A 20,989-nucleotide genomic window follows, 5' to 3' on the forward strand; every position below is an offset into this window, starting at 1 on the left:
CTTTATTTCTGCTAATATATTTGGAGAAAATATTTCATTTAAAGAAACACTAAGAGTTAGACCATACATATGGAAAATACTCTACCTCTATTAAGAAACAAACCACACTGCCTTTCTACTCAGTTTTCAAATATAAAAGAACTTGCTAAAACATTTCTTAAGCACTGTCAGCCTTAATACCCTCAATTTTTAGAAATCTATGAATATATTTGAATGGTACTATGTACAAAGCATTGTGCTGCTGAATTCATCCAAATCTTGTACTACTAATTTATTTCTTAGTTCTTGTCTTAATGAATTTGATTGGTATAGGTCAACAGAACATAGCCAGGGTTATACCTCCTTTAGAAATGGAACTTTGATCTTCTCAAGGTCAGTAACAATGTTATCTAAAATAAAATGTGTTCATAAAATACTACACACCTTGCAGGAACCAAACAGGACATACTCAAACAGGTAAAATCTGCTTTTACCTCAACATCGATTCACTTCGAAAGCAGTTTTGCAGTCTACACTTCAAACACAGAAGCTTGGCATCTCTTGTTATCAGATCATAAACAAAATGCCTGTATTATCAAAGAGTTCATTTTCTCCAAACATCTGAATTGTCTGTTAAAGAAATATTGAGTTTCTTTATATTACTCAAAATAACCCTGAGTTTAGAGTTATATATCAGACTTGTGAGGTTAAAGCTCAAAATATCTCAGAGTTGGAATTTTTAAAAGGCAAAGGGAGAAAAAACTAAGCTGGCCAGGGTTAGGAGAGGTGTAGCATGGCACACAACCTATTCTTGTCTGTCTTTTTATTTCTGTCCTACTCTGCTTACAACATAAGGGAAAGGATTCTTGGCAAATATAAAAAAAAGAAAGCAGAAATTTAAAATAATTTTTTTAAACTAATTAAAGGTATTTTGGAAATAGTCCCTTGCATTCTTCAGAAGGATTAGCACCAATATTTTGTGTTGGGTAAAAAAAGAACACTATTTCTCATTTGAAATGTCTGATTACTAAATTTATTTTCATACAAATGTTAAAACTTCAAGATCATGTTCCAAATTGTCTGGAATTGCAGAAAAGCCAACAGTACACCAACTATGAGAAGATTTAGAATTTTGAGTTATACTATACCTATCACATCATCTACCACCTTGTCTAGAAGAGTAACTTATTTTTTAACTTACTGCCTCTAAATGATTTTCTTTTTCTTTTTTTTTTTACTTTAAATAAGAAGTAGGAAAGTAACTATATATTTTATATCATATCATATGAAATATCCTACAGATTTTTTTTAAACAGAATTAGCTTTTATCTTCAGGCTTTCCATCTCAAATTCAAAAACTTTTTTTTTTTGTAGGTTTATTTATTTATTTTTGGCTGCATTGGGTCTTCGTTGCTGCGCACAGGCTTTCTCTAGTTGTGTTGAGCGGGGGCTACTCTTTGTTGCGGTGCGTGGGCTTCTCATTACAGTGGCTTCTCTTGGCACGCGAGCTTCAGTAGTTGTGGCATGCGGGCTCAGTAGTTGTAGCTCGCAGGCTCTAGAGAGCAGGCTCAGTAGTTGTGGCACGCGGGCTTAGTTGCTCCGCGGCATGTGGGAGCCTCCTGGACCAGGGCTAGAACCCATGTCCCCTGCACTGGCAGGAGGATTCTTAACCACTGCACCACCAGGGAAGTCCCTCAAATACATCTTGATGAACTCAACTCTACTCAAACAATGTCCATAGATAATCAACAACAGCAAATTATAGTACAGAAACTTCTATTATACTGAGGCCTATTAAAAAAAAAAATCTAAACTTACAAATGGTATAAAGTAGGTCTTTGATTCAGTCACTGAACGTTCTCCAAGTTATTCTCAACACAAAGTAGTGGAAGAAATCTGAAATTGGAGAAGGTCTATGCATTGATCATTATCTTGACTCTGACTGAGAGGTTCCCCAGTATCTGGACAACATCAAGGACTATGTCACATGCAGGAATGTTGCTCAGGGGTCAAGCCATAAACTTTTATTCAGAGTTTCCTGGGATGACACTGGACTTGGGACTTTTCTGTGCTATGCAGCTACAGGTAATAATAATTTGTTCCATGTCTAAGAAGAAGAAAATACTAACAGAGCTATTTTTCAAAAAACAAAAAATGTAGAAGAAATAGCTGCCTTCAGGAAAATGGAGTTGGGACGCCCTACCCCAAGTCCTCATTGCAATGTGTTTGGAATGAGACATTCAAGCTCTCAGATGGCATCCTAGACTGTGGCTTACTCTATCCCTATCCATCTCTTTCAAGGAATATTTTCCTTATATCTGGCAGGTAAAAAATATTAGGGCTTGAGATAAGCAACGTATTTTCTTATAACCAAAATAATAAGATAAATAATAATAATTATAAGATAAATAATAATAAGATAAATAATAATAAATAAGATAAATAATAATAATAAGCAATCCCCTGTCATTGCTTCTTTCAAAGAAGCAATATACTATGATGGAAAAATGTGATTCATTTCCAAACATGTGTTTACAAGCAACTTTTCAGGAACATAGCTCTTTTGCTAAGGGAGGAACATCTGTATTTACAACACAGATCTGAAACACCTACATGTTTGTATGTATAACAGAGCATGTTTCTCTTGGCTGAAACAGTGTTTTATCTCCGTATTTGAGCAGGAATTTATAAATAGGTCACTCTTGGTATTTTAGCCAGAAGAACATTTAGCCATGAGTTTTGTTTTAGGAAAAACAGTGAAGTGTAACAGCATAAAATATCACAATACTTTTCCTACTTTTGTGCATGCATGCAACATTACCATCTGAAGCCTTCTTTAATTCAGTTTTCAGTTTTTCCTTATCTTCTGCTAGTTTTTTATTTTCTGCTTCCAAAATGTGTTCTTCTTCCTTTCCATGGTTTTTCAAGAGCTATCAGAAAAGAGAGTTATAGAAAGAAGTAACATTAGACTGCAATAGCCATTCTTTCAGGAAAAGAGCTGAACAATGTATTTTAAATTATTGGTCTTTATTTTATTCTTTGTCCTTTACAGTATTTTATACTTTTTTATAATGTAAGCTTCTGTTAGCAGAAACTTGATATTTGGCAAACACACACAAAATTTCTTCTATGATTGAAATCTCTGAAATGAAAATAACAAGAGTTTCTGGTTGGGCTACAATTAAAATTATATTTTCAGGGACTTCCCTGTGGTTAAGAATCTGCCTGCCAATGCAGGGGACCCGGGTTCGATCCCTGGTCCAGGAAGATCCCACATGCTGCAGAGCACCTAAGCCCATGTGCCACAACTACTGAGCCTGCGCTCTACAGCCTGCGAGCCCGCGCACTCTGGGGCCCACGTGGCACAACTACTGAAGCCCGCGCGCCTACAGCCCTTGCACCGCAACAAAAGAAGCCACCGCAACGAGGAGCCTGTGCACCGCAACGAAGAGTAGCCCCCGCTCACTGCAACTAGAGAAAAGCCCGCGCGCAGCAACGAAGACCCAACGCAGCCAAAAAAAAAATTGTATTTTCAAAGGTACTTAGATAAACAATGTCTTTTCCTTAATTGCGTGATATTACTCTAAGGAAAATAAAATAGTTCTGGGGACAGTACTACTTGGAAAGCCATTATGTTCCAATTGCAGAGCTGTCTACTCAGACTAGTTCTATATAGACGAATTCATAAAAGAAGAATATAATGTTGTCAGGCTAGAGATGGGTAAGTGGAGAATAACAGGGCCATCTCTACACTTGGACAATTCTACCTAATTTTCATTGAACAGTCTCCAAATTACTTTATTCGGTTAATCCTTTACAACGTTCTTTATATTTTCAAATCTATTCTGGCTTTTAAAATGTTTATTTTATGTTTGTAGCTTATTTTTTCTTGGCAAGAAAAATTAAGATCTGAATAGTAAAATATTTGACTAAAATAAAAACATCATGGGGTAAAAATTTCATAATCTATATGTCAGGATGGAAATCATCGTTAATAGAATGAAGAAGTTGACTTATCAAAAAGAAATTGTAAGATGTTAAGTTACCAAGAAAGGCAAATTAGATTAATGTTTGAAAAACAGAACATGTATATACTGGCATGAATTATTTGACCAAGTAAAAGGCAGCAATTTGATACGGAAAGCTTCTGCAGTCAGGTAAAAAAGTTAACTCACGACAGTTTAAAACAGACTGACACAGTAAAGAATTTCTACTGCAGGGTGATTCCTTTTCTAATGTAAGCTGATATATTAAACAAACAAAACAAATTTCTACTGAGCACTGCTACTACTACATGCAAATATTTTACAGTGCTATGTACTATAAGGAGTAAAAATGTAAGAGAAGTATGGTCTCTGCTCTCAGGTAACTTCAATCTAGTGGAAAGGATGAGACTAGAGCATAGATACTGTAGCACAAGATCGAATACAATACTACCGTGTTATAACAGAGATTAGGCAGATCCAGAGGAGGAATTAAAGCTCAAATGAATATATTGTATAATTCCAAGAAATTTTTTTAGGAGATAAAGGACTGAAGTACCTACTAAAACCGAAGGAGCCTCGTATCTCCAAAATTAAAAAAATATATATATATTTTTAAGACCAGAAACTAGGGAAAAAACCCTCCAAATCTCTACAAGTTTGTTGACCATTTCAAGTTCAAAACAATCTTAGCTGTTACTTCACTGAATTCAGTTAACACAGCCTCCAGTGATTACCCAAATTGGAAGAGAGCGACTGAGTTACAGGAATGTTTACCCTGCCTGCTTGAATTATTATTGCCACTGACTTGGAAAAGTTGGATATGGTGTCAGTCTTGTAAATAAGCTTTCATTACTGCACCTGTCAACTTGTTCAACTTTATTTTGTGTAACTTGATGCTGGAGAAAGACCAAGAGCCCTGGAATCTGAAATTCAATAGCTACCAGCTACAATAATACACATGTTCACTGTCTCACCCACCTTATCCCACCTTGGTAAGTGGCTGGGAAGAAAACAAGTAAGAAGTAAAGCTCCGTCACTGTTGTTATACTAAAGCAGTTAAATTAAAAATTAATTGGTCTTTCATATTTATTTCTTTTCATTAACTGAATATCATAACAGAAAGGAGTCCCAGGCACCATCTGCAAGTCCTTTCATAGGTTAGCATACGATTGAAGGGCACAGAACAATGTGGTTAAGAGTGCGGATTTTAGAGGCAGCCTGCTTGGATTCAATTCTTAGGTCTGTCTCTTATTAGTGGAATGATCTTGGGCAAGTCGCTTAACCTTTCTGTGCCTCCATTTCTTCATCTATATAATGCAAATATTAACAGCACCAACCTCATAACATTGTTGCAACAATTGAAAGAGTTAATACCTTACTGTGAAGCATGTGAACAACGTTAGCTATTAGTTATAAACTTGAGGCCCAGAACAAATGAGGTGACTTGCCCCAGGTCACAAGGCTAATTACTGGTAGATTTGGGACTGGCACCAAAGTCTTTTGGACTTCAGGATAATGCACTTTCCATTAGATAATGTATCTCTGATAGAGAACAAAGAGATGTTTTAGCAATTTTATCCTTCCTTAGCTGGTATTTCAAAACCTACATGAAGTATCTTGAAATAGAAGTCATCTTTGACATTCTGACCTATGGTTAATCAGTTACGCTTTGGGCACTGACAGTATTTTTATCCAGCTTGCAGACTTTCTCCCCACTGTGTACTGGCTTTAGCCCAGTATATCTATGCACTTATGATCTAGGGCCACTGACTGGGCCACAGATTATGCAGAAGCAGGGAACCAGGACAGCATGGAACCAAAGGAGAGGAGAACAAAAAAAGGGAGAAGCTGTGGCAGATCAAAGAATCAGTAATCATGAAATAAATTTCCTTGCAAGTTAGTAACTGGTTCTGAAAACAATCCCAAAAGAAATGTTTTAAGGGAGGTGCTTTTTCTTAAGGACAAGACTAATTTAAGTACATTAATTATGGTGTATATGAGAAAATTCATAGTACCAAAACTACAAAAACACTTTCCATTTTCTTGGAGTTCAAGAATAAGAGGAAAAAAGCAGTGTTCTATTAGTAGTTACAACTCACTACTATAACATGATGGGCATGGTAAATCAAGATAGGTACATGGTAAGTCTACAAATACAAGGCTGTGTGCTTTTGAGTTTAGCCACCATATATTAATAAAAGCCTTGAGGGTTTTGTTTTGTTTTTACCATTATGAAATGAGATCAAAGGATAGAAGATGAAGAAAATAATATTAAGTTACAAAATAAGGCTGATTGTGCTGCTGAAACACTCCAGTGACATGTATTGCTTGCTTCTGAATACAGAAACACCGACAGCTTGATTTCCCAGACCTATATTTATGACAAAGGGAAAGTTACATGACATCTATGGATCAATGCTTTTTCGAAACAGAACAAAGTAAAAATATAAACCAGTGCTTATTCTCTAAAAGTTTCCTTAAAAGATGCTGGTTATAATCTACCCAAAGAAACATTTTTGAATCCTGTTTTTGTAGTAAAAATAAGGTAGACATCATAAGTAAAACATGGGTTTCTGAATAGGTGACCATGACACTGTAGTATCAAAAAATTTTTTTTTGCAATGAGTTTTGACTTATTTCATAGGTTTTAGAAAGCTTTATATTGTACTATGTAACAGCTAACTCATTTAGCATTGATGAAAGGTGACGCTTATAGTTCTTTCTGTAAGAGGCTGGGCTTTAGAATTTAGGCTCACAAAACTTTTTACATAAATATAATTTGATGTAATATATAATTGACTGTATACTTCATTAATTTATAATAGGGAAATAATCTTATTGCATTATACTAGGAATTCTTTCTTCAAGAAAATTTGTTTCACTTCTGAAGGTGCCACTGATTTTTTTTTTCTAAGAAGCAGAATTAGGAAAACTTATGGGGCTTAAAATGAACTGAAAACACTCAAGCTATGAGATCTGACTCCTAAATTTTAAACCTAAGAAAAAAAATACCCAAAGTAATTTTGTATCTTCCATTTTGTATTTTTCCATCCGTTCTTCTTTTTACTTAACATGGAAAACATCAGTGTCTGATTTACGCTCTCCCTGAGTAGCCAGGGAAAGACAGCATAGGGTTCTCAAAGAAGAATTATCAGCAGCATAACCAAATTAGAGACTGAAAATATTATATGCAGTCATCAATCTGTATCAACTATTTTCGTCTGCTTCCTACATAATCATCGTTTAAAGAAAACAACAATAACAACAAAAAAAACCACACCAAAAAAAAAACAACAGGAATTCAACTGAAAGGGAAATGGAAACATAATAGAGACTTATTAAAACTTGCTTTAGGTTATAAAGTAAAATTAATGGTAATGAAGGAATTAAAATTCATATTCCCAGAATACTGTTTTCTCCTTGAATCACAGGAAGTAGGTCCAATGGCATTAATCTACTATGGAGGGAAACTGTGAGAACACACAAATTTAAAGATAATAAAATACTTCTGAAACAATCATGTTGTAGAATATTGTTATTTATGGTCATTTTCTGCTTATATATTATGAAAATGCTCTCTTTGATGCTGAAAAATAATAAACCACCCCTGGGGAATACCAACAACACTTACACCAGTTTTTAAGAAGAAAATTTAAATACCCGTTTTAGTCTTTCATTCTCTTCCATGAATTTTTTGGCAGCCTGGTTAGTATTTTCTGCTTGAACTTTAAGTACTCCTTTGTTTGACAGCTCTTTTGCCAGCTGAGTAATAAGGGTAACCAGACGTCTCAACACTCTAAGAAAATGAAAAAAATGTCAGAGTAGTGTGCAACTAATCACCAGGAACTGTGACTTTAAGTAATAATTACCCAGTGACTCCCCTTCAGGTGTGGGCGTGGTGGAGGGAGGTGATGTTTACGGAAGGAAGATATATTTTTAATTCAAGTCTTCCAGTCAAAACAAGCCTGTGTCTCATTTCTTTGGAATCTTCGTTAGAAGATTAGCATTTGGAATGCAGGTTCAGTGGTACTTATTAATTTACTTATTTTCTCTGTAGAGGCCTTTGGCCAGGACGAGCAGAAACAGAATTCCAGACAGTGTGGCAAGGCCAGTAAGAGTTTTTCCCCCTCAGCTCAAAATTTAAAGAGCATTTTGTGAGGCTGGCCAAACCTAAAAACTGCTCATTCACTTCTACTTATGGGTAACTTCCTTTGTTAGTAGTAGTAATCGTTATCTTCATTTATTCATTCAGCAGAACTGCTAAGTGTTAAACACTGTGCCAGGCACTGGGGACATAGCAGGAAACAAGACAGAGGCCCTGCTCTCAAAGAGTTTAGGTTCTACTTGGGAAGGCAAGAATTAAAACAGTATTTAATTACAACCACGAATGACACTTGAAAGAAAAGTATATACATTACACATTCTATGGGAGTGTACAACAGAAGACCTTCCTACTTTGGGGGAATGATGGTCAGAGGTCTCAGCTTTCCTGAGAAAGGGGCTAAAGTAGAAATTAGCCAGGGAGAGAGGGAAGGAAAGAGTATTCTGGCAGAAGGGAAAGCTGGTGGGAAGATCCTGAAGCAGAAAGGAGCTGGGTACACAATAGGAACTCAATAGATATTTGTTGCAAGAATGGATGAATGAATGAGCAGCAAAGGGCAGTGTGGGTGGAACGTGGTGTACACGTCAGAGCAGCAGGGGCCAGATCATGCAGGGCGTTATGGGCCTATAGAACCTACAAGCCACGATTATTATTTGTTATTTGGATCTGTCATCTGAGTTCTTTCATAAAGATGTTAGTATGCTAAATAGTACAGAAAAAAAAATCTATAGTATAGGTAGAAGAAATGAGAAAGAGAAACACAAATCATGTTTTTAAATTGTGCTTTTTAAAAAACTTACAGCCAGAAAAATAATGAAAATCCAGTAATGTAAAGATTTCTTTGAGACCTAAAAAGTTTCATTTGTGTATGTTCATAGGCAGAAGGTCTGCTGGCTGAGCTCCTTTCAATGGCATGAGTTGAGGAATATTTTCTTACTTCTCTCACAGCATCTATCAGAGAAAAAGAGGGAATATTACTTTTGGCTTTTAAGAATATAAGGTTATTATTAAAACGGGAAGCAGTTTTAGCACAACTGACCTAACCTTTAGATAGTGGACTTTAGCTAGGGGCTCTCTTTTTGTCTTTCCTCTACAATACATGGGAGGGTACCATGCTCAAAATAGATGCTCTGTAAGTGGATACTGGTAAACTTTGAATGTTAACAGTATTTTGCTTTTTTATTATTCATCTAGGACTTACCGTCACTGCACTGTCTAATCTCTAGCTACATGGCAAACTATTATCCTTTACTTTTTTTTTTTTTTTTGGCTGCGTTGGGTCTTCGTTGCTGTGCACGGGCTCTCTCTAGTTGCAGCGAGGGCTACTCTTTGTTGCGGTGCATGGGCTTCTCATTGCGGTGGCTTCTCTTGTTGCGGAGCACGGGCTCTAGGCGGTGGGCTTCAGTAGTTGTGGCACACAGGCTCAGCAGTTGTGGCTCACGGGCTTAGTTGCTCCGCGGCATGTAGGATCTTCCCGGGCCAGAGCTCGAACCCGTGTCCCCTGCACTGACAGGTGGATTCTTAACCACTGTGCCACCAGGGAAGTCCACTTTGTTAGTTTTTATGACTGAAAAATATTCCATTGTACAGATACACCACATTTGGTTTATCCATTCATGAGATGATGGACATTTGGATTTTCTCCACTTTTTGGCTATTAAGAATAATGCTGCCATGAATATTCATGTACAAGTTCTCGTACTGACATAAGTTTTCATTTCTCTTGGTATATACCTAGGAGTGGAATTGCTGGATCATATGGTAACTCTATGTTTAACTTTTTGAGGAACTGCCAAACTGTTTTCCAAAGCAGCTGTACCAGTTTACATTCCAACAAGCAGAGTAGGATGGTTCCAATTTCTCCACATCTTCATCAACACTTATTATTTTCTGTCTTTTTGATTATAACCATCCTAGTGGGTATGAAGTGCTATTTCATTGCAATGATAGTGAGTTTTCCAATTGATATTTTTATTTTCCATTTTCTTTAATTCCTTCCAGCAATGTTTCTGTAGCTTTCAGTGTTGAGATCTTGTACATCTTTTTATAAAGTTCTTTTGTAAGGTTTTTAGGTTTCTTGGTATATTTATAAAAGGAATTTTCAAAAATTTCATTTTTGAATTATTGATTATAGCATAGAAATACACTTCATTTCTGTATATTGACCTTGTATTTTGTGATGCCACTATATTTCTTTGACACAGTAACTTTCTCGTAGATACTTTAGGATTTTCTAAATAAACAATCATGTCATCTGCAAATGACTGTTTTACTTTTTAATTTGAAATCTTTATGCTTTCTAGTTTTTCTTGACTTATTATTATCCTGGTTAGAAAATCTATTACTTAATTGAATAAAAATAGTGAAAGTGAATATCCTTGCTTTGTTCCCCATCTTTATTTATTTTTTATTTATTTAAATAAATTTATTTATTTATTTATTTTTATTTATTTTTGGCTGTGTTGGGTCTTCGTTTCTGTGCGAGGGTTTTTCTCCACTTGCGGCGAGCGGAGGCCACTCTTCATCGCGGTGCGCAGGCCTCTCACCGTCGCGGCCTCTCCCGTTGCGGAGCACAGGCTCCAGACGCGCAGGCTCAGCAGTTGTGGCTCACAGGCTTAGTCGCTCCGCGGCATGTGGGATCTTCCCAAACTAGGGCTCGAACCCGTGTGCCCTGCATTGGCAGGCAGATTCTTACCCACTGCACCACCAGGGAAGCCCCCTGTTCCCCATCTTATGGGGCTAACTTTCAACATCTGACTAAGGATGATGCTAGCTCTAGGTTTTTGCAGATGTTCTTCATCAGAATGATGAAGTTTCCTTCTATTCCTAATTTGCTAATTAAAAAAAAATATTCGATGTTTGTATATATTGTAAAATACCACAAGTCTAGTTAACATCCATCATCATAGTTACAGAATTTTTTTTCTTGTCTCTTAGCAATTTTCAAATATGCAATATAGTATTACTAACTATAGTCACCATGCTGTACATTACATCTCCATGACTCATTTATTTTATAACTGGAAGCTTGTATCTTTTGACTCCCTTTACCCATTTTGCCCACCACCCACCCCTGGCAACCACCAATCTGTTCTCTGCATCTATGAGCTTGATTTTATTTTTTAAAAGATTCCACATATGAGTGAGTTCGTACAGTATTTGTCTTTCTCTGTCCGAATTATTTCACTTAGCATAATGCCCCAAGGTCCATGCATGTTGACACAACTGGCAAGATTTCATTCTTTTTCATGGCTTAGTCATTTCTCAGATTGCCTCAATATAGTAAGAGCATGCCAATCACTACAAAACAAGTGAAAATAAAACAAACATAACTCATAAAAATAATTCATAATACTGTGAAGATCATAACTCATTGGCAATTAAACAGGAATAATACTCCTGGATCCATTATGCAGAAATGCTAAAGATTAAGCACTATCAAAGAATAAATGTAAATAGTCATACAAACCCATTTGTAGAATGAATTGCTTGCATAATAATGAAGAGAACATGTCTGAAGAGTGGGATGGGGGCAACAATAAGGGGAGGGTGTGACAAAGTCAATTTTCTATAAGGCACATGGAGATAGTCTTTTTTTGGATCACTTGTGGAAGCTTTCAAATTCCCAAGATGCATTTGTGTTGACACTAAACATATTCTCCTGGGTTTCCTACTTCCTTTCTGCCTATTCCAACATGCTAAAACACACAAAGATGCACACACACTTTTCAGTTAGTATTGGCTCTAGGAATATTAACTTTGTAATAATTACCTTATTAGACCAACAAGAAAAAAAAATTCCAAAATAAAAGATGAATTCAAACCTACTGGGTTTACATTACTTACACCAGTGTTGTTCTAGTGGACGAGAACACTGGACTATGTACTTTACATATGTAACTGCATTTTATCCTTCCGACACTTCAGTGAAGTAGGTGTTATCCCCCTGTTCTGAGATGAAAACACTGAGGCTTCACGGATAAGTCCCTATCTGCCTGTCTTTACCATCCATGGTTAAAGCTCCTGCATTAACCATCCATGATGTTCCTATTCTCTGGGAATTAATTACTCCCTCTGCCCACAGATGTAGGCTCCAGCCAGCAGTCATGATTCTGCTCTGTGACTCTGCCCCTGGCCATAGCTTCTCAGATGAGGATTGGATACCTGGTGCTAGCTGATCAGATTTTTTCCCTTAGAATTGGAATTGGGATTCAGAAATGGCTAGTTAGGGATTTCCCTGGCGGTCCAGTGGTTAAGACTCTGCACTTCCAATGCAGGGGGCGTGGGTTCCATCTCTGGTAGGGGAACTAAGATCCCACATGCCTTGCTGTGCAGCACGGACCAAAAAAAAAAAAAAAAAAGAAATGGCTAATTAATCCTTGCATATCGCTGGATTGACAAAACTTGGCAGTTGTGTGGTACCTATTTTCTGCCGTGGGAATAGAGTATCAGAGTCCGTAGAGGTGTGAAGTAGACCCAGTGAGAAATGCAGGGACACGAAAAGGACACTTCAGTTCCTAGGAGTTTGGCTTCCTTCCTTCCCTGGGCTGCTGTGGAACAACCCCATGTTTTACTTTAAATTCCCCTTTCTTGCTCAAGTGAGCTGAAGTTCGTTTCTGATATATGTAACCAAAAGAAGCTTGGCTAAAGTTCCCCTTCCTTATATGGATATGTGGCAGTTTTCAGTAGAAATTCTTGTGATAATTTTAGAGTTGGAAGGTCACAATACACTTCTAGAGCTAGCAAGAGCTGCAGGGATTATTTCCTCTCTCCCTTTATTTTGCAAATGGATAAACCAAACTCAGAAAGATGAAATGCCATTCCAAAGGTCATTTAGTTAGCTGGTGGCAAGTTGGTACCTGTTTTCCTTATTGCTTTTTACTCGCTTGGTGTTATTTCTTCTATGGCTGGAGATTCAATCAGTAACATTAATAACTTACCATGAGACAAATACATTTTGAAATGAGGCAAAAACCCATTCATACCCTGATACAATTACCTACTCATACCTTCTCACACCAGTTAATCCTGGTTTATAAAGAGGATTCCACCCCAGAGGTTGGTAATATGGAATGTGAGAAACATTTTCTCATAAGACAGTGGCATACGTGGTGGTTATGGCCCCTGTAAAACCTACTTAACCCACAACACAACTCTGAGGGAATTCTGAGGGAAAACACACTCTGCAATGGGTATCAAAAACTGAAGTGCCAAGAAGTAGCTGGGTGATCTCAGACAAGTTACTTAATCTCTCTGAGCTCAGCTACTCCTTCTAAAAAACATGGTAACTATTTCGATTCATGGAATTTGCAGTTCGATAAGAACCTTAAAGGTCTACTTTTAGAGAAAAGTCTTGTCTGGACGTCACAATACCTCCGCCAGCACCTGGGCAAATATAAAGGAGGTCAACCACCAAGGGACATGATCTGCACCCATGGCAAGAAGCTGAATCACCCTGGCATCAAGAGACAGATATTCTGCTCATCAGTGTTTCTACTGAAAGATCTACAATCAGAAGGGGAAATGATGGAAAAATCTGCACGTTTTTGAGATATTGAAACCCCCACCAAGTGGAAGAAGTTAACTGTATGCTGCCCACAAGCACGTAGACCCCGGACCGGTTGGAACCAGAACGTTGATAATGCTGACTCCCGATTACCTCACCACCAACCAGTCAGAAGAATGTCCACGAGGGGATCATGCCCTCTTTGAACCATTACTATAAAACTCCTCACTACCCCCTCCAGGTCAGGACACACAGTTATGAGGGCATTAGCGCACTGTGGCCCTCTTTGCCTGGCAAAGCAATAAAGCTATTCTTTTCCACTTCAAAAAAAAAAGTCTACTTATGATTTCTAATTTCTAAGGTACTTGTTATCATGAAAATTTCAAACATGTTGAAAAACTAGTACAATAAACATCCATATTCCACTATCTAGATTCAACAATTAACATTTTGTCACATTTGCTTTACTTGTTTTTTTTTAAACCATTTGAAAGTAAGTTGTAACTATCATGACACTTCTAAATATTTCAGCATGCAACTCTTAAGCATTAGGACATACTCCTATGTTACAGGTGTTGGTAAAACTTTTTCTCTAAAGGCAAACAGTGAATGTTTTAGGCCACACCGTTTCTGTTTCAACTACTCCACTCTGCAGTTGTTCATGCATAGACAGTACATAAACAAATGGGCATGGTTATATTCTAATAAAACTTTATTTACAAAAATAGGCATTTGGTCTGCAGGCTATAGGTTGCTGACTTCTGCTTTGTAATAATAACATTGTTATCACAACTAAAGTTAACAGAAATTCCCTAAGATTATCTAACAACCAGTCCATGTTCAAATTTTTGCAGTAGTCCCCAAATATCTGTGCTGTAGTTGTTTTTCAACTAGGATCCAATCAAGATTCACAGCCTGCATCTAAAACTCTTTTTGAGGTCCTAGTGATTCTATTCCTCTGTTTGCCTCCCTAAGAGTTAAGCCCCTGGGTGCCTAGGACACCAAAATAACAAATAACTGTATAACTGGTAACTCTGAAAACTAGGTTATGCATCATTGCATTGAAATCTTAAAACAACAGAAAAGAGACTAAGAAGTACTGCACTCTGCTGCAATTTATGCTTGTGCGTATATAACGGTAATATCTATCAACTATTTATCAATATATCAATTACCTACTCCATACACCATCAATATACTATGTAATACAAATTCAACTGTATACTAATGGCAACACCAACTTAATTAATTAAAAGTCAATGAATACGTTAATAATAATATAAAAACTAGAGTTAAGCTTAGTCAAAGGAGGAATCTAATACTTACCTAGAAACAGAACAATCAATAGGACTATAATAGTAAGGAAAGCCTTGTTCCAGAAAGTTGCAATTTTACCCCAGACGCTAAATGAAAAAATCTTCTGCCATCTGTAAAGCAATATAATTACATCAGGTGTAAAAAATCAAAGGGACATTTTGAGATACTTTCTAAACACTGAATTAACATTTTGGTAATTGTGCAGCGAGTGAAAATAATTACAGAAATTTAATTTTTTATGTCATACCAGAGAACTACCAATTCTTATCAATAAGAATGTCTCATGAAATAAAGAACAACTTCTTTCAAATTTAATAATAATCTGACATTTGATTATCTTCTGTCTGGTGGCTTAAATATTCGAAAGTAAAAATAACTTTTAAAGTAAATATACATGATCAAAACCTTAAGAAGGAATTCTTATAGTAAAATGTTAAATTGCTGATAGACGTTATCACTTTATATCATTTCCCTAATCAGGATAGTAACTCAGAAATAACAAAGATCTATTGTTCTAACAATTAACAACATTTCAGGAGTAAGAGGTCCGACTCTGCACTATTTATTTTTATAATGAAAAAAAATACATGCACTTTCAACATCTACTCCAAGTAAAAAAGTTTCTCTACTTTTACCATAAGGAAATTTAAAAAATCATTGAGGTATTACACATATAAAGAGCAAAAATCTTAAATATGTAGCATGAAAGGGAATTCCCTGGCGGTCCAGTGGTTAGGACTCTGAGCTTTCACTGCCGAGGGCCCGGGGTTCAATCCCTGGTTGGGGAACTAACATCCCACAAGCAGCGCAGCGTGGCCAAAAAAATTAAAAGAAATAAAAAAAATAAATTTATATATGTGTATATATATTTAATATATATATAGCTTGATGGACTTTTATGTGTGTATATACCCATGTAATTACCACCCAGAGCAATATTTGAACATAGAGAAAGTGAAATTAAAAAAAAAATGAAATAGTCTAGATGGAATGAACAGTATAAGCAAAGACACAGAGGTAGGAAAGCATGGATTATAAATGTCAGAGTGACAAAGTAATCCATCACACAATTGAAAGGGTAACAAACTTTGCACAAGGGCATTTTAAATGAGTAACACATTAACTGAGTCCAAAGGAGACATATAAAGGTAATAAGCACTTAAGTAAATTTCAAATTCTTACAACTTAAAAAAAAAAGTCTTACTTTATTATGTTTTGAAAACAACTCAAATAACCTTAAGTTTGGGGCAGACAGAGATTGATACCAATGCAGTTTCTTTTGCCTCTATGCTTCCATCCAAGGATGCTATTCAAATTTTACATTACAAAGATTTGTATTTTAAGAAAGAGAACATAAGTGGCAATACCTTGATCTAGGTCCAAATGTAAATTCACATTTCAAGTAAATTGACAGTATAAAAGGGAACACAAAGGAGACCCCCTACAGGGAACAATGAGCAGTTTATAATAAGGCTCCATTCAAGGAAAAGCTAATAATAGCTACTACATAGAGTCCTTACCATACTTCCCTTCTAAGCACTTGTACATGTTTTAGCTCATTTAATCACCACAACCACCATATGAGGTGGATACTAGTATTACCTCCATTTTACAGATGAGGAAACTGGCCAGAGATGGTAAATAACTTGCCCAAGGGCACACAGTAACTTGCAGAGTTGGGATATAAACTCTGGCAGTCTGATCTCTGAGATGTGTCTTTAACCAGTGGGTATGTGAGAAAAAAGTAGACAGCCAAATTAAATGAAGACTGAAGACTTTTCCTTGAAGAGTATGGTGATTACACGTATGAAAGGTAAAAAAAGATGTGGATACACACGTTAAGGATGTATTGTAAATTATCTGTGTGCATATATACCATATTTTTCTTATGTATATTTGAAAAATGAGGATATATTTATATGATGTATGTACATATACACAAATCTAACAAATAGATACTTGATCAGGATAGGAAAAAATTATATTTGGCAGGAAAAAAATCCATAATTTATGCACAATTTTGATGGAGAAGAGATCAACTGACAAAAATTTTTTTTGCAAATTCTTAAGCCTTATTTATAAGTCAGATGTTTATAAATAACATCTTTCTCTTGAATATAGGATTCTACTGTTGCAAGTATTACCAAAAAGCTTAACAGGATATTAGTAAGGATTTGAAACAAAATCAACAGGATAAGAGGTAGGGTGATGGAACAGAAAAAGCACTAGACTGAAAGACAGATTCTAGTCCAGAATTTGCCACAGATCAGCTAGATGACCTCAGTCAGGCCACTTTCCCATAGAATGAATGGGTTGAATAAAATCATCTCAAAGGCCCCTTCCTACATAACAATTCAATTTTTCCTTTTGTAAGAAAGAAGATAGTGATGGTACAGCTGATAGACAAAAACAGAAGTGAGTAGAAATCCAGGTAGGTAAGAAGCAAGCTAAAAGTTGTGGAAGACTACTGGACCCTGAGTCAAGATAAAAACTTTCTTAAGTCTCTTCCAGTAGAGGAATCTTACTAAATTTCAGTGGGTTATCTCTAGGATCTCATTTATTTTCTTTTATGTGAACAAAGGTCTTGCAACATTTTTATACAGGTGTATTTTATCATTCACACTATCCAGTCCTGAGGTAAAACTGAACTCCTAATAAGTGGGTTATTACAGGGGTAAAGTGAGCCAAGGCTTCGATTGAAATAGTACTGAAAGACCTTCGAAGGTGCTTTACTAAGGAACTAATGCTAATGTATGGTTCCGATACTTTTCATATTTAGTACGTTTAATATATATTAATTCTGTGTGGGGATAAAGTAGTAAAATTGCCATTAAACGAACACTAATGAATTATGTAAGGCCAAAACTAAGAATCATTTATTGGCTTAAGTTTCCAAATGGTCATTCCACTGCCCCACTGAAACATATCTGCATCATGCTGTGCTGTAAACAGCATTTATGCGTTTACTTTTATTTAAGTTCACTGCTGTAATTCAGGGCAATAAAACGAAGGTAAAAGCTAACAGACAGGTGACAAAAGTATGACCACTGCTTTATTACATCTGCAATCAAAAGAACCGAAAAGACGAGGCCCTTCCTACAGAAGGGAGGGGGAAAAGTTATTCGTACATATAATAAAAAGTTTTATGTAATGTGATATTTTAATATGGTCATCATATATTACTTAATTGGTTTGTGAGTTTATTTCTAAACAGCGCCTTTTATATAAACAGCATTGAAACCTTTTTAATCTTAAGAAAGCTTTTTCCGTTAACACACTAAACCGTCTAAAGAGCTCATCATATATTTATTATTGTAACGCTTGGGAGGTTTCCTACCTCTGAGGAGGAATAAAAGGTAGACAGAAGATTAAAATGAGTCCTATTTCAGCGTAAAGAAAAGTTGCAACTGCCGCCCATTGAAGTGTCATTTTTTTTCTTCACACCTAAATAAAGAAACACTTATTTACTCTACCGCCTTTCCAAGAAAATTCAGTTTAAGGAAAGGCCCCGGGGGCGCGAGGTTTCCGGCCAGGAGGTTTACGGGATCCGACTTTCCCCTCAACGGGAGGCGCCCGGCAGTGACCCGGGCCGGGGAGTTGGGGGAGGGGAGGGAGCGGGTCGAGGCGGGAAGGGGAGGGAGCGGGTCGAGGGTGGGCCCGGAGGCCGGCATCTGCACCTCCCCAGCGAGCCGTGCGGAACCGGCCAGGCGGCCTGGGCGGCACCGCGGACGTGCTTTCCGTCCAGCTTCGCGGCGTCAGCAGCCTAACGCCAGCCTCTGCTAACGCCCGCGCCCGGGGGGCCCTCCCGCCCAGCGAACGCGCCGGGGGGGCAGAGCCCACCTCGCGGTCCCACCGCGACGAGAGCGGCGCGACCCCGCGCTCCACGCCGCCTCGGGGCCCGCGGCCCCCAGCCGTCCCGCCCGGCCTTACCCTGGCTGAGGCCGCCTGGCTCCCCGCGCTGCTCCGCGGCCGCCGACGCGTGGGACGTCACACGCCGCGGCGGGCTGAGGGGAGCGCGCCCCGCCCCCACCCGCAGCCCCGCAGGCTCCATCTCCCAATTCCGGTCTCGGGTGCCGGTCCTCCGCGACGTGCCGGACGTGCGAACAGATGATTAGCAATAATTGTTTTCTAATTGGTGGTGGATTAGAGGGTCCGATCCGGTGCTTGGGGCTCCCAAGTGCGACTTCTGGGGAGCCGACTTAACATTTCTAATAAAGTGTGGCTTGCGTGGGCGGGGTGAGCTTAACCGACGTTCTGAAAGGGCTTGCTGGGGTCCTGCGAGAAGGAGTGGCGCCGGGGCGGGAGGGTTAGATAGGGTGCTGCACACTCAGTGAACGTGGTTAAAACACTCCTTTCCTGGTTTGTATTCTACCGTAGACACAGTTTCGTTGTCCGGAACAAGCTGGTTGTGCCGCATTTTGTTCGGAGAATGTAGGAGGATAGGTAGCGTCCAACATACACTTCGTGTGAGGTTTTCTACTCTTGTCCATGGGCTGGGAAGAGGCAGTACACTTTCGGGTGATGTTTGGGGACTGACTGGAAAGGAGAACAACGTGGGTATGGGTGTATTCTTTCAATTACTATTTTTCAGGTTTTCAAATTGCGTGAAGACACTCAAATTTTTAAAGCTTTTCCCCCTAATACTAACAACATATCAGGAATGCACATAAAAGTATTCTCCTCCTGGAGACGATTATTTTGGGAAGATTAAACAAATGGTGAAAACAAGAGGTGGTTATTGAATATAAAAACACATTTAAGGGACTTCTCTGGTAGCGTAGTGGTTAAGAATATGCCTGCCAACGCAGGGGACACAGGTTCGAGCCCTGGTCCGGGAAGATCCCACATGCCGCGGAGCAACTAAGCCCGTGCGCCACAACTACTGAGCCTGCGCTCTAGAGCCTGCGAGCCACAACTACTTGAAGCCCACGCGCCGCAACTACTGAAGCCAGCCCGCCTAGAGCCCGTGCTCCACAACAAGAGAAGCCACCGCAATGAGAAGCCCGTGCACCGAAACGAAGAGTAGCACCCCCCTCGCCGCAACTAGAGAAAGCCCCCGCGCAACAACGAAAAACCAACGCAGCCAAAAGTAAATAAATAAATTTATAAAAACAAAAAAAAACCACATTTAAATCAGTGCTTTCTCTTATCACAATTATACTTGATTACATAAAAAAGAAAAAAGACAACATAAATTAACCATAGGGAACTTAAAAAAAAAATCAGAGGCGTTTAGAACTCCTTGCCTTTCTACACTGGTTCCTTGAATGGCTGTGCACCTTACTTTAATTATGCTGCTGTCCTCACAACACTGGTGTAACACTCAGAGTTTACAAACATAAAGATAAGTTTTGACTATAGCTCCCTATTTGCTAATATACTACTCATATTTAATGAAAAAGCCAGTTATCTTTAAAGATCTGTTAATTGAAAAATGAAAGCACAGAATGTGCCTTAAAAAAAAAAAAGGCAACATAGTGCTTATGTTAAAACATATTCAATATTCCCAAACCCTTGAATTAAGCAGTTTTAGATAATTGTCTCCTTATAACAGTTTTTATGTTGGTAATATAGACCAATATCTTAATTACGGAACTGTTTTAACCTGAGATAATTTTTTTTTTTTTTTGGCTGCGTTGGGTCTTAGTTGCTCTGTGCGGGCCTTCTCTAGTTGCAGTGAGCGGGGGCTACTCTTCGTGTGGTGCACATGCTTCTCGTTGCGGTGGCTTCTCTTGTTGCAGAGCACGGGCTCTAGGCCAGCAGGCTTCAGTAGTTGCAGCATGTGGTCTCAGTAGTTGGGGCACGCGGGCTCTAGAGCACAGGCTCAGTAGTTGTGGTACGTGGGCTTAGTTATTCCACGGCATGTGGGATCTTCCTGGACCAGGGCTCGAACCCGTGTCCCCTGCGTTGGCGGGAAGATTCTTAACCACTGTGCCACCAGGGAAGTCCCTGAGATAATTCTTGCAGTGGCATATTCACCACCAACAAAATTCTGTTAGTGACATCCTCAAACCATGGAACTTTATTTTTTAAAATTTTTTTAGTTTTTTTGGCTGTGCCACGCAGCTTCCAGGGGTCCTAGTTCTCCCACCAGGAATT

At 38.2% G+C, this 20,989-nt stretch overlaps 1 protein-coding gene across 2 annotated transcripts in view; it reads right to left on the minus strand.

Annotated features, from left to right (window-relative positions):
• LOC137768786 (B-cell receptor-associated protein 29) overlaps window positions 1-18,908 on the minus strand; it is a 40,959-nt gene extending 22,051 nt beyond the window's left edge. Inside the window, exons 1-6 of one of the 2 annotated variants that reach the window (XM_068550380.1) lie at window positions 18,821-18,908; window positions 18,228-18,334; window positions 14,900-15,000; window positions 8,868-9,018; window positions 7,626-7,761; window positions 2,801-2,909 (exon numbers count right to left, since the gene is read on the minus strand). In XM_068550380.1, the coding sequence (XP_068406481.1) occupies window positions 2,801-2,909; window positions 7,626-7,761; window positions 8,868-9,018; window positions 14,900-15,000; window positions 18,228-18,319 (589 nt within the window). In that variant the 5' untranslated portion in view covers window positions 18,320-18,334; window positions 18,821-18,908. The other variant, XM_068550381.1, reaches the window with a different exon arrangement.
• Between the last annotated feature and the right edge of the window lie 2,081 nt (window positions 18,909-20,989).

Source organism: Eschrichtius robustus, chromosome 8 (genome assembly GCF_028021215.1).
Source record: "Eschrichtius robustus isolate mEscRob2 chromosome 8, mEscRob2.pri, whole genome shotgun sequence".
NCBI classification, from domain to species: domain Eukaryota; kingdom Metazoa; phylum Chordata; class Mammalia; order Artiodactyla; family Eschrichtiidae; genus Eschrichtius; species Eschrichtius robustus.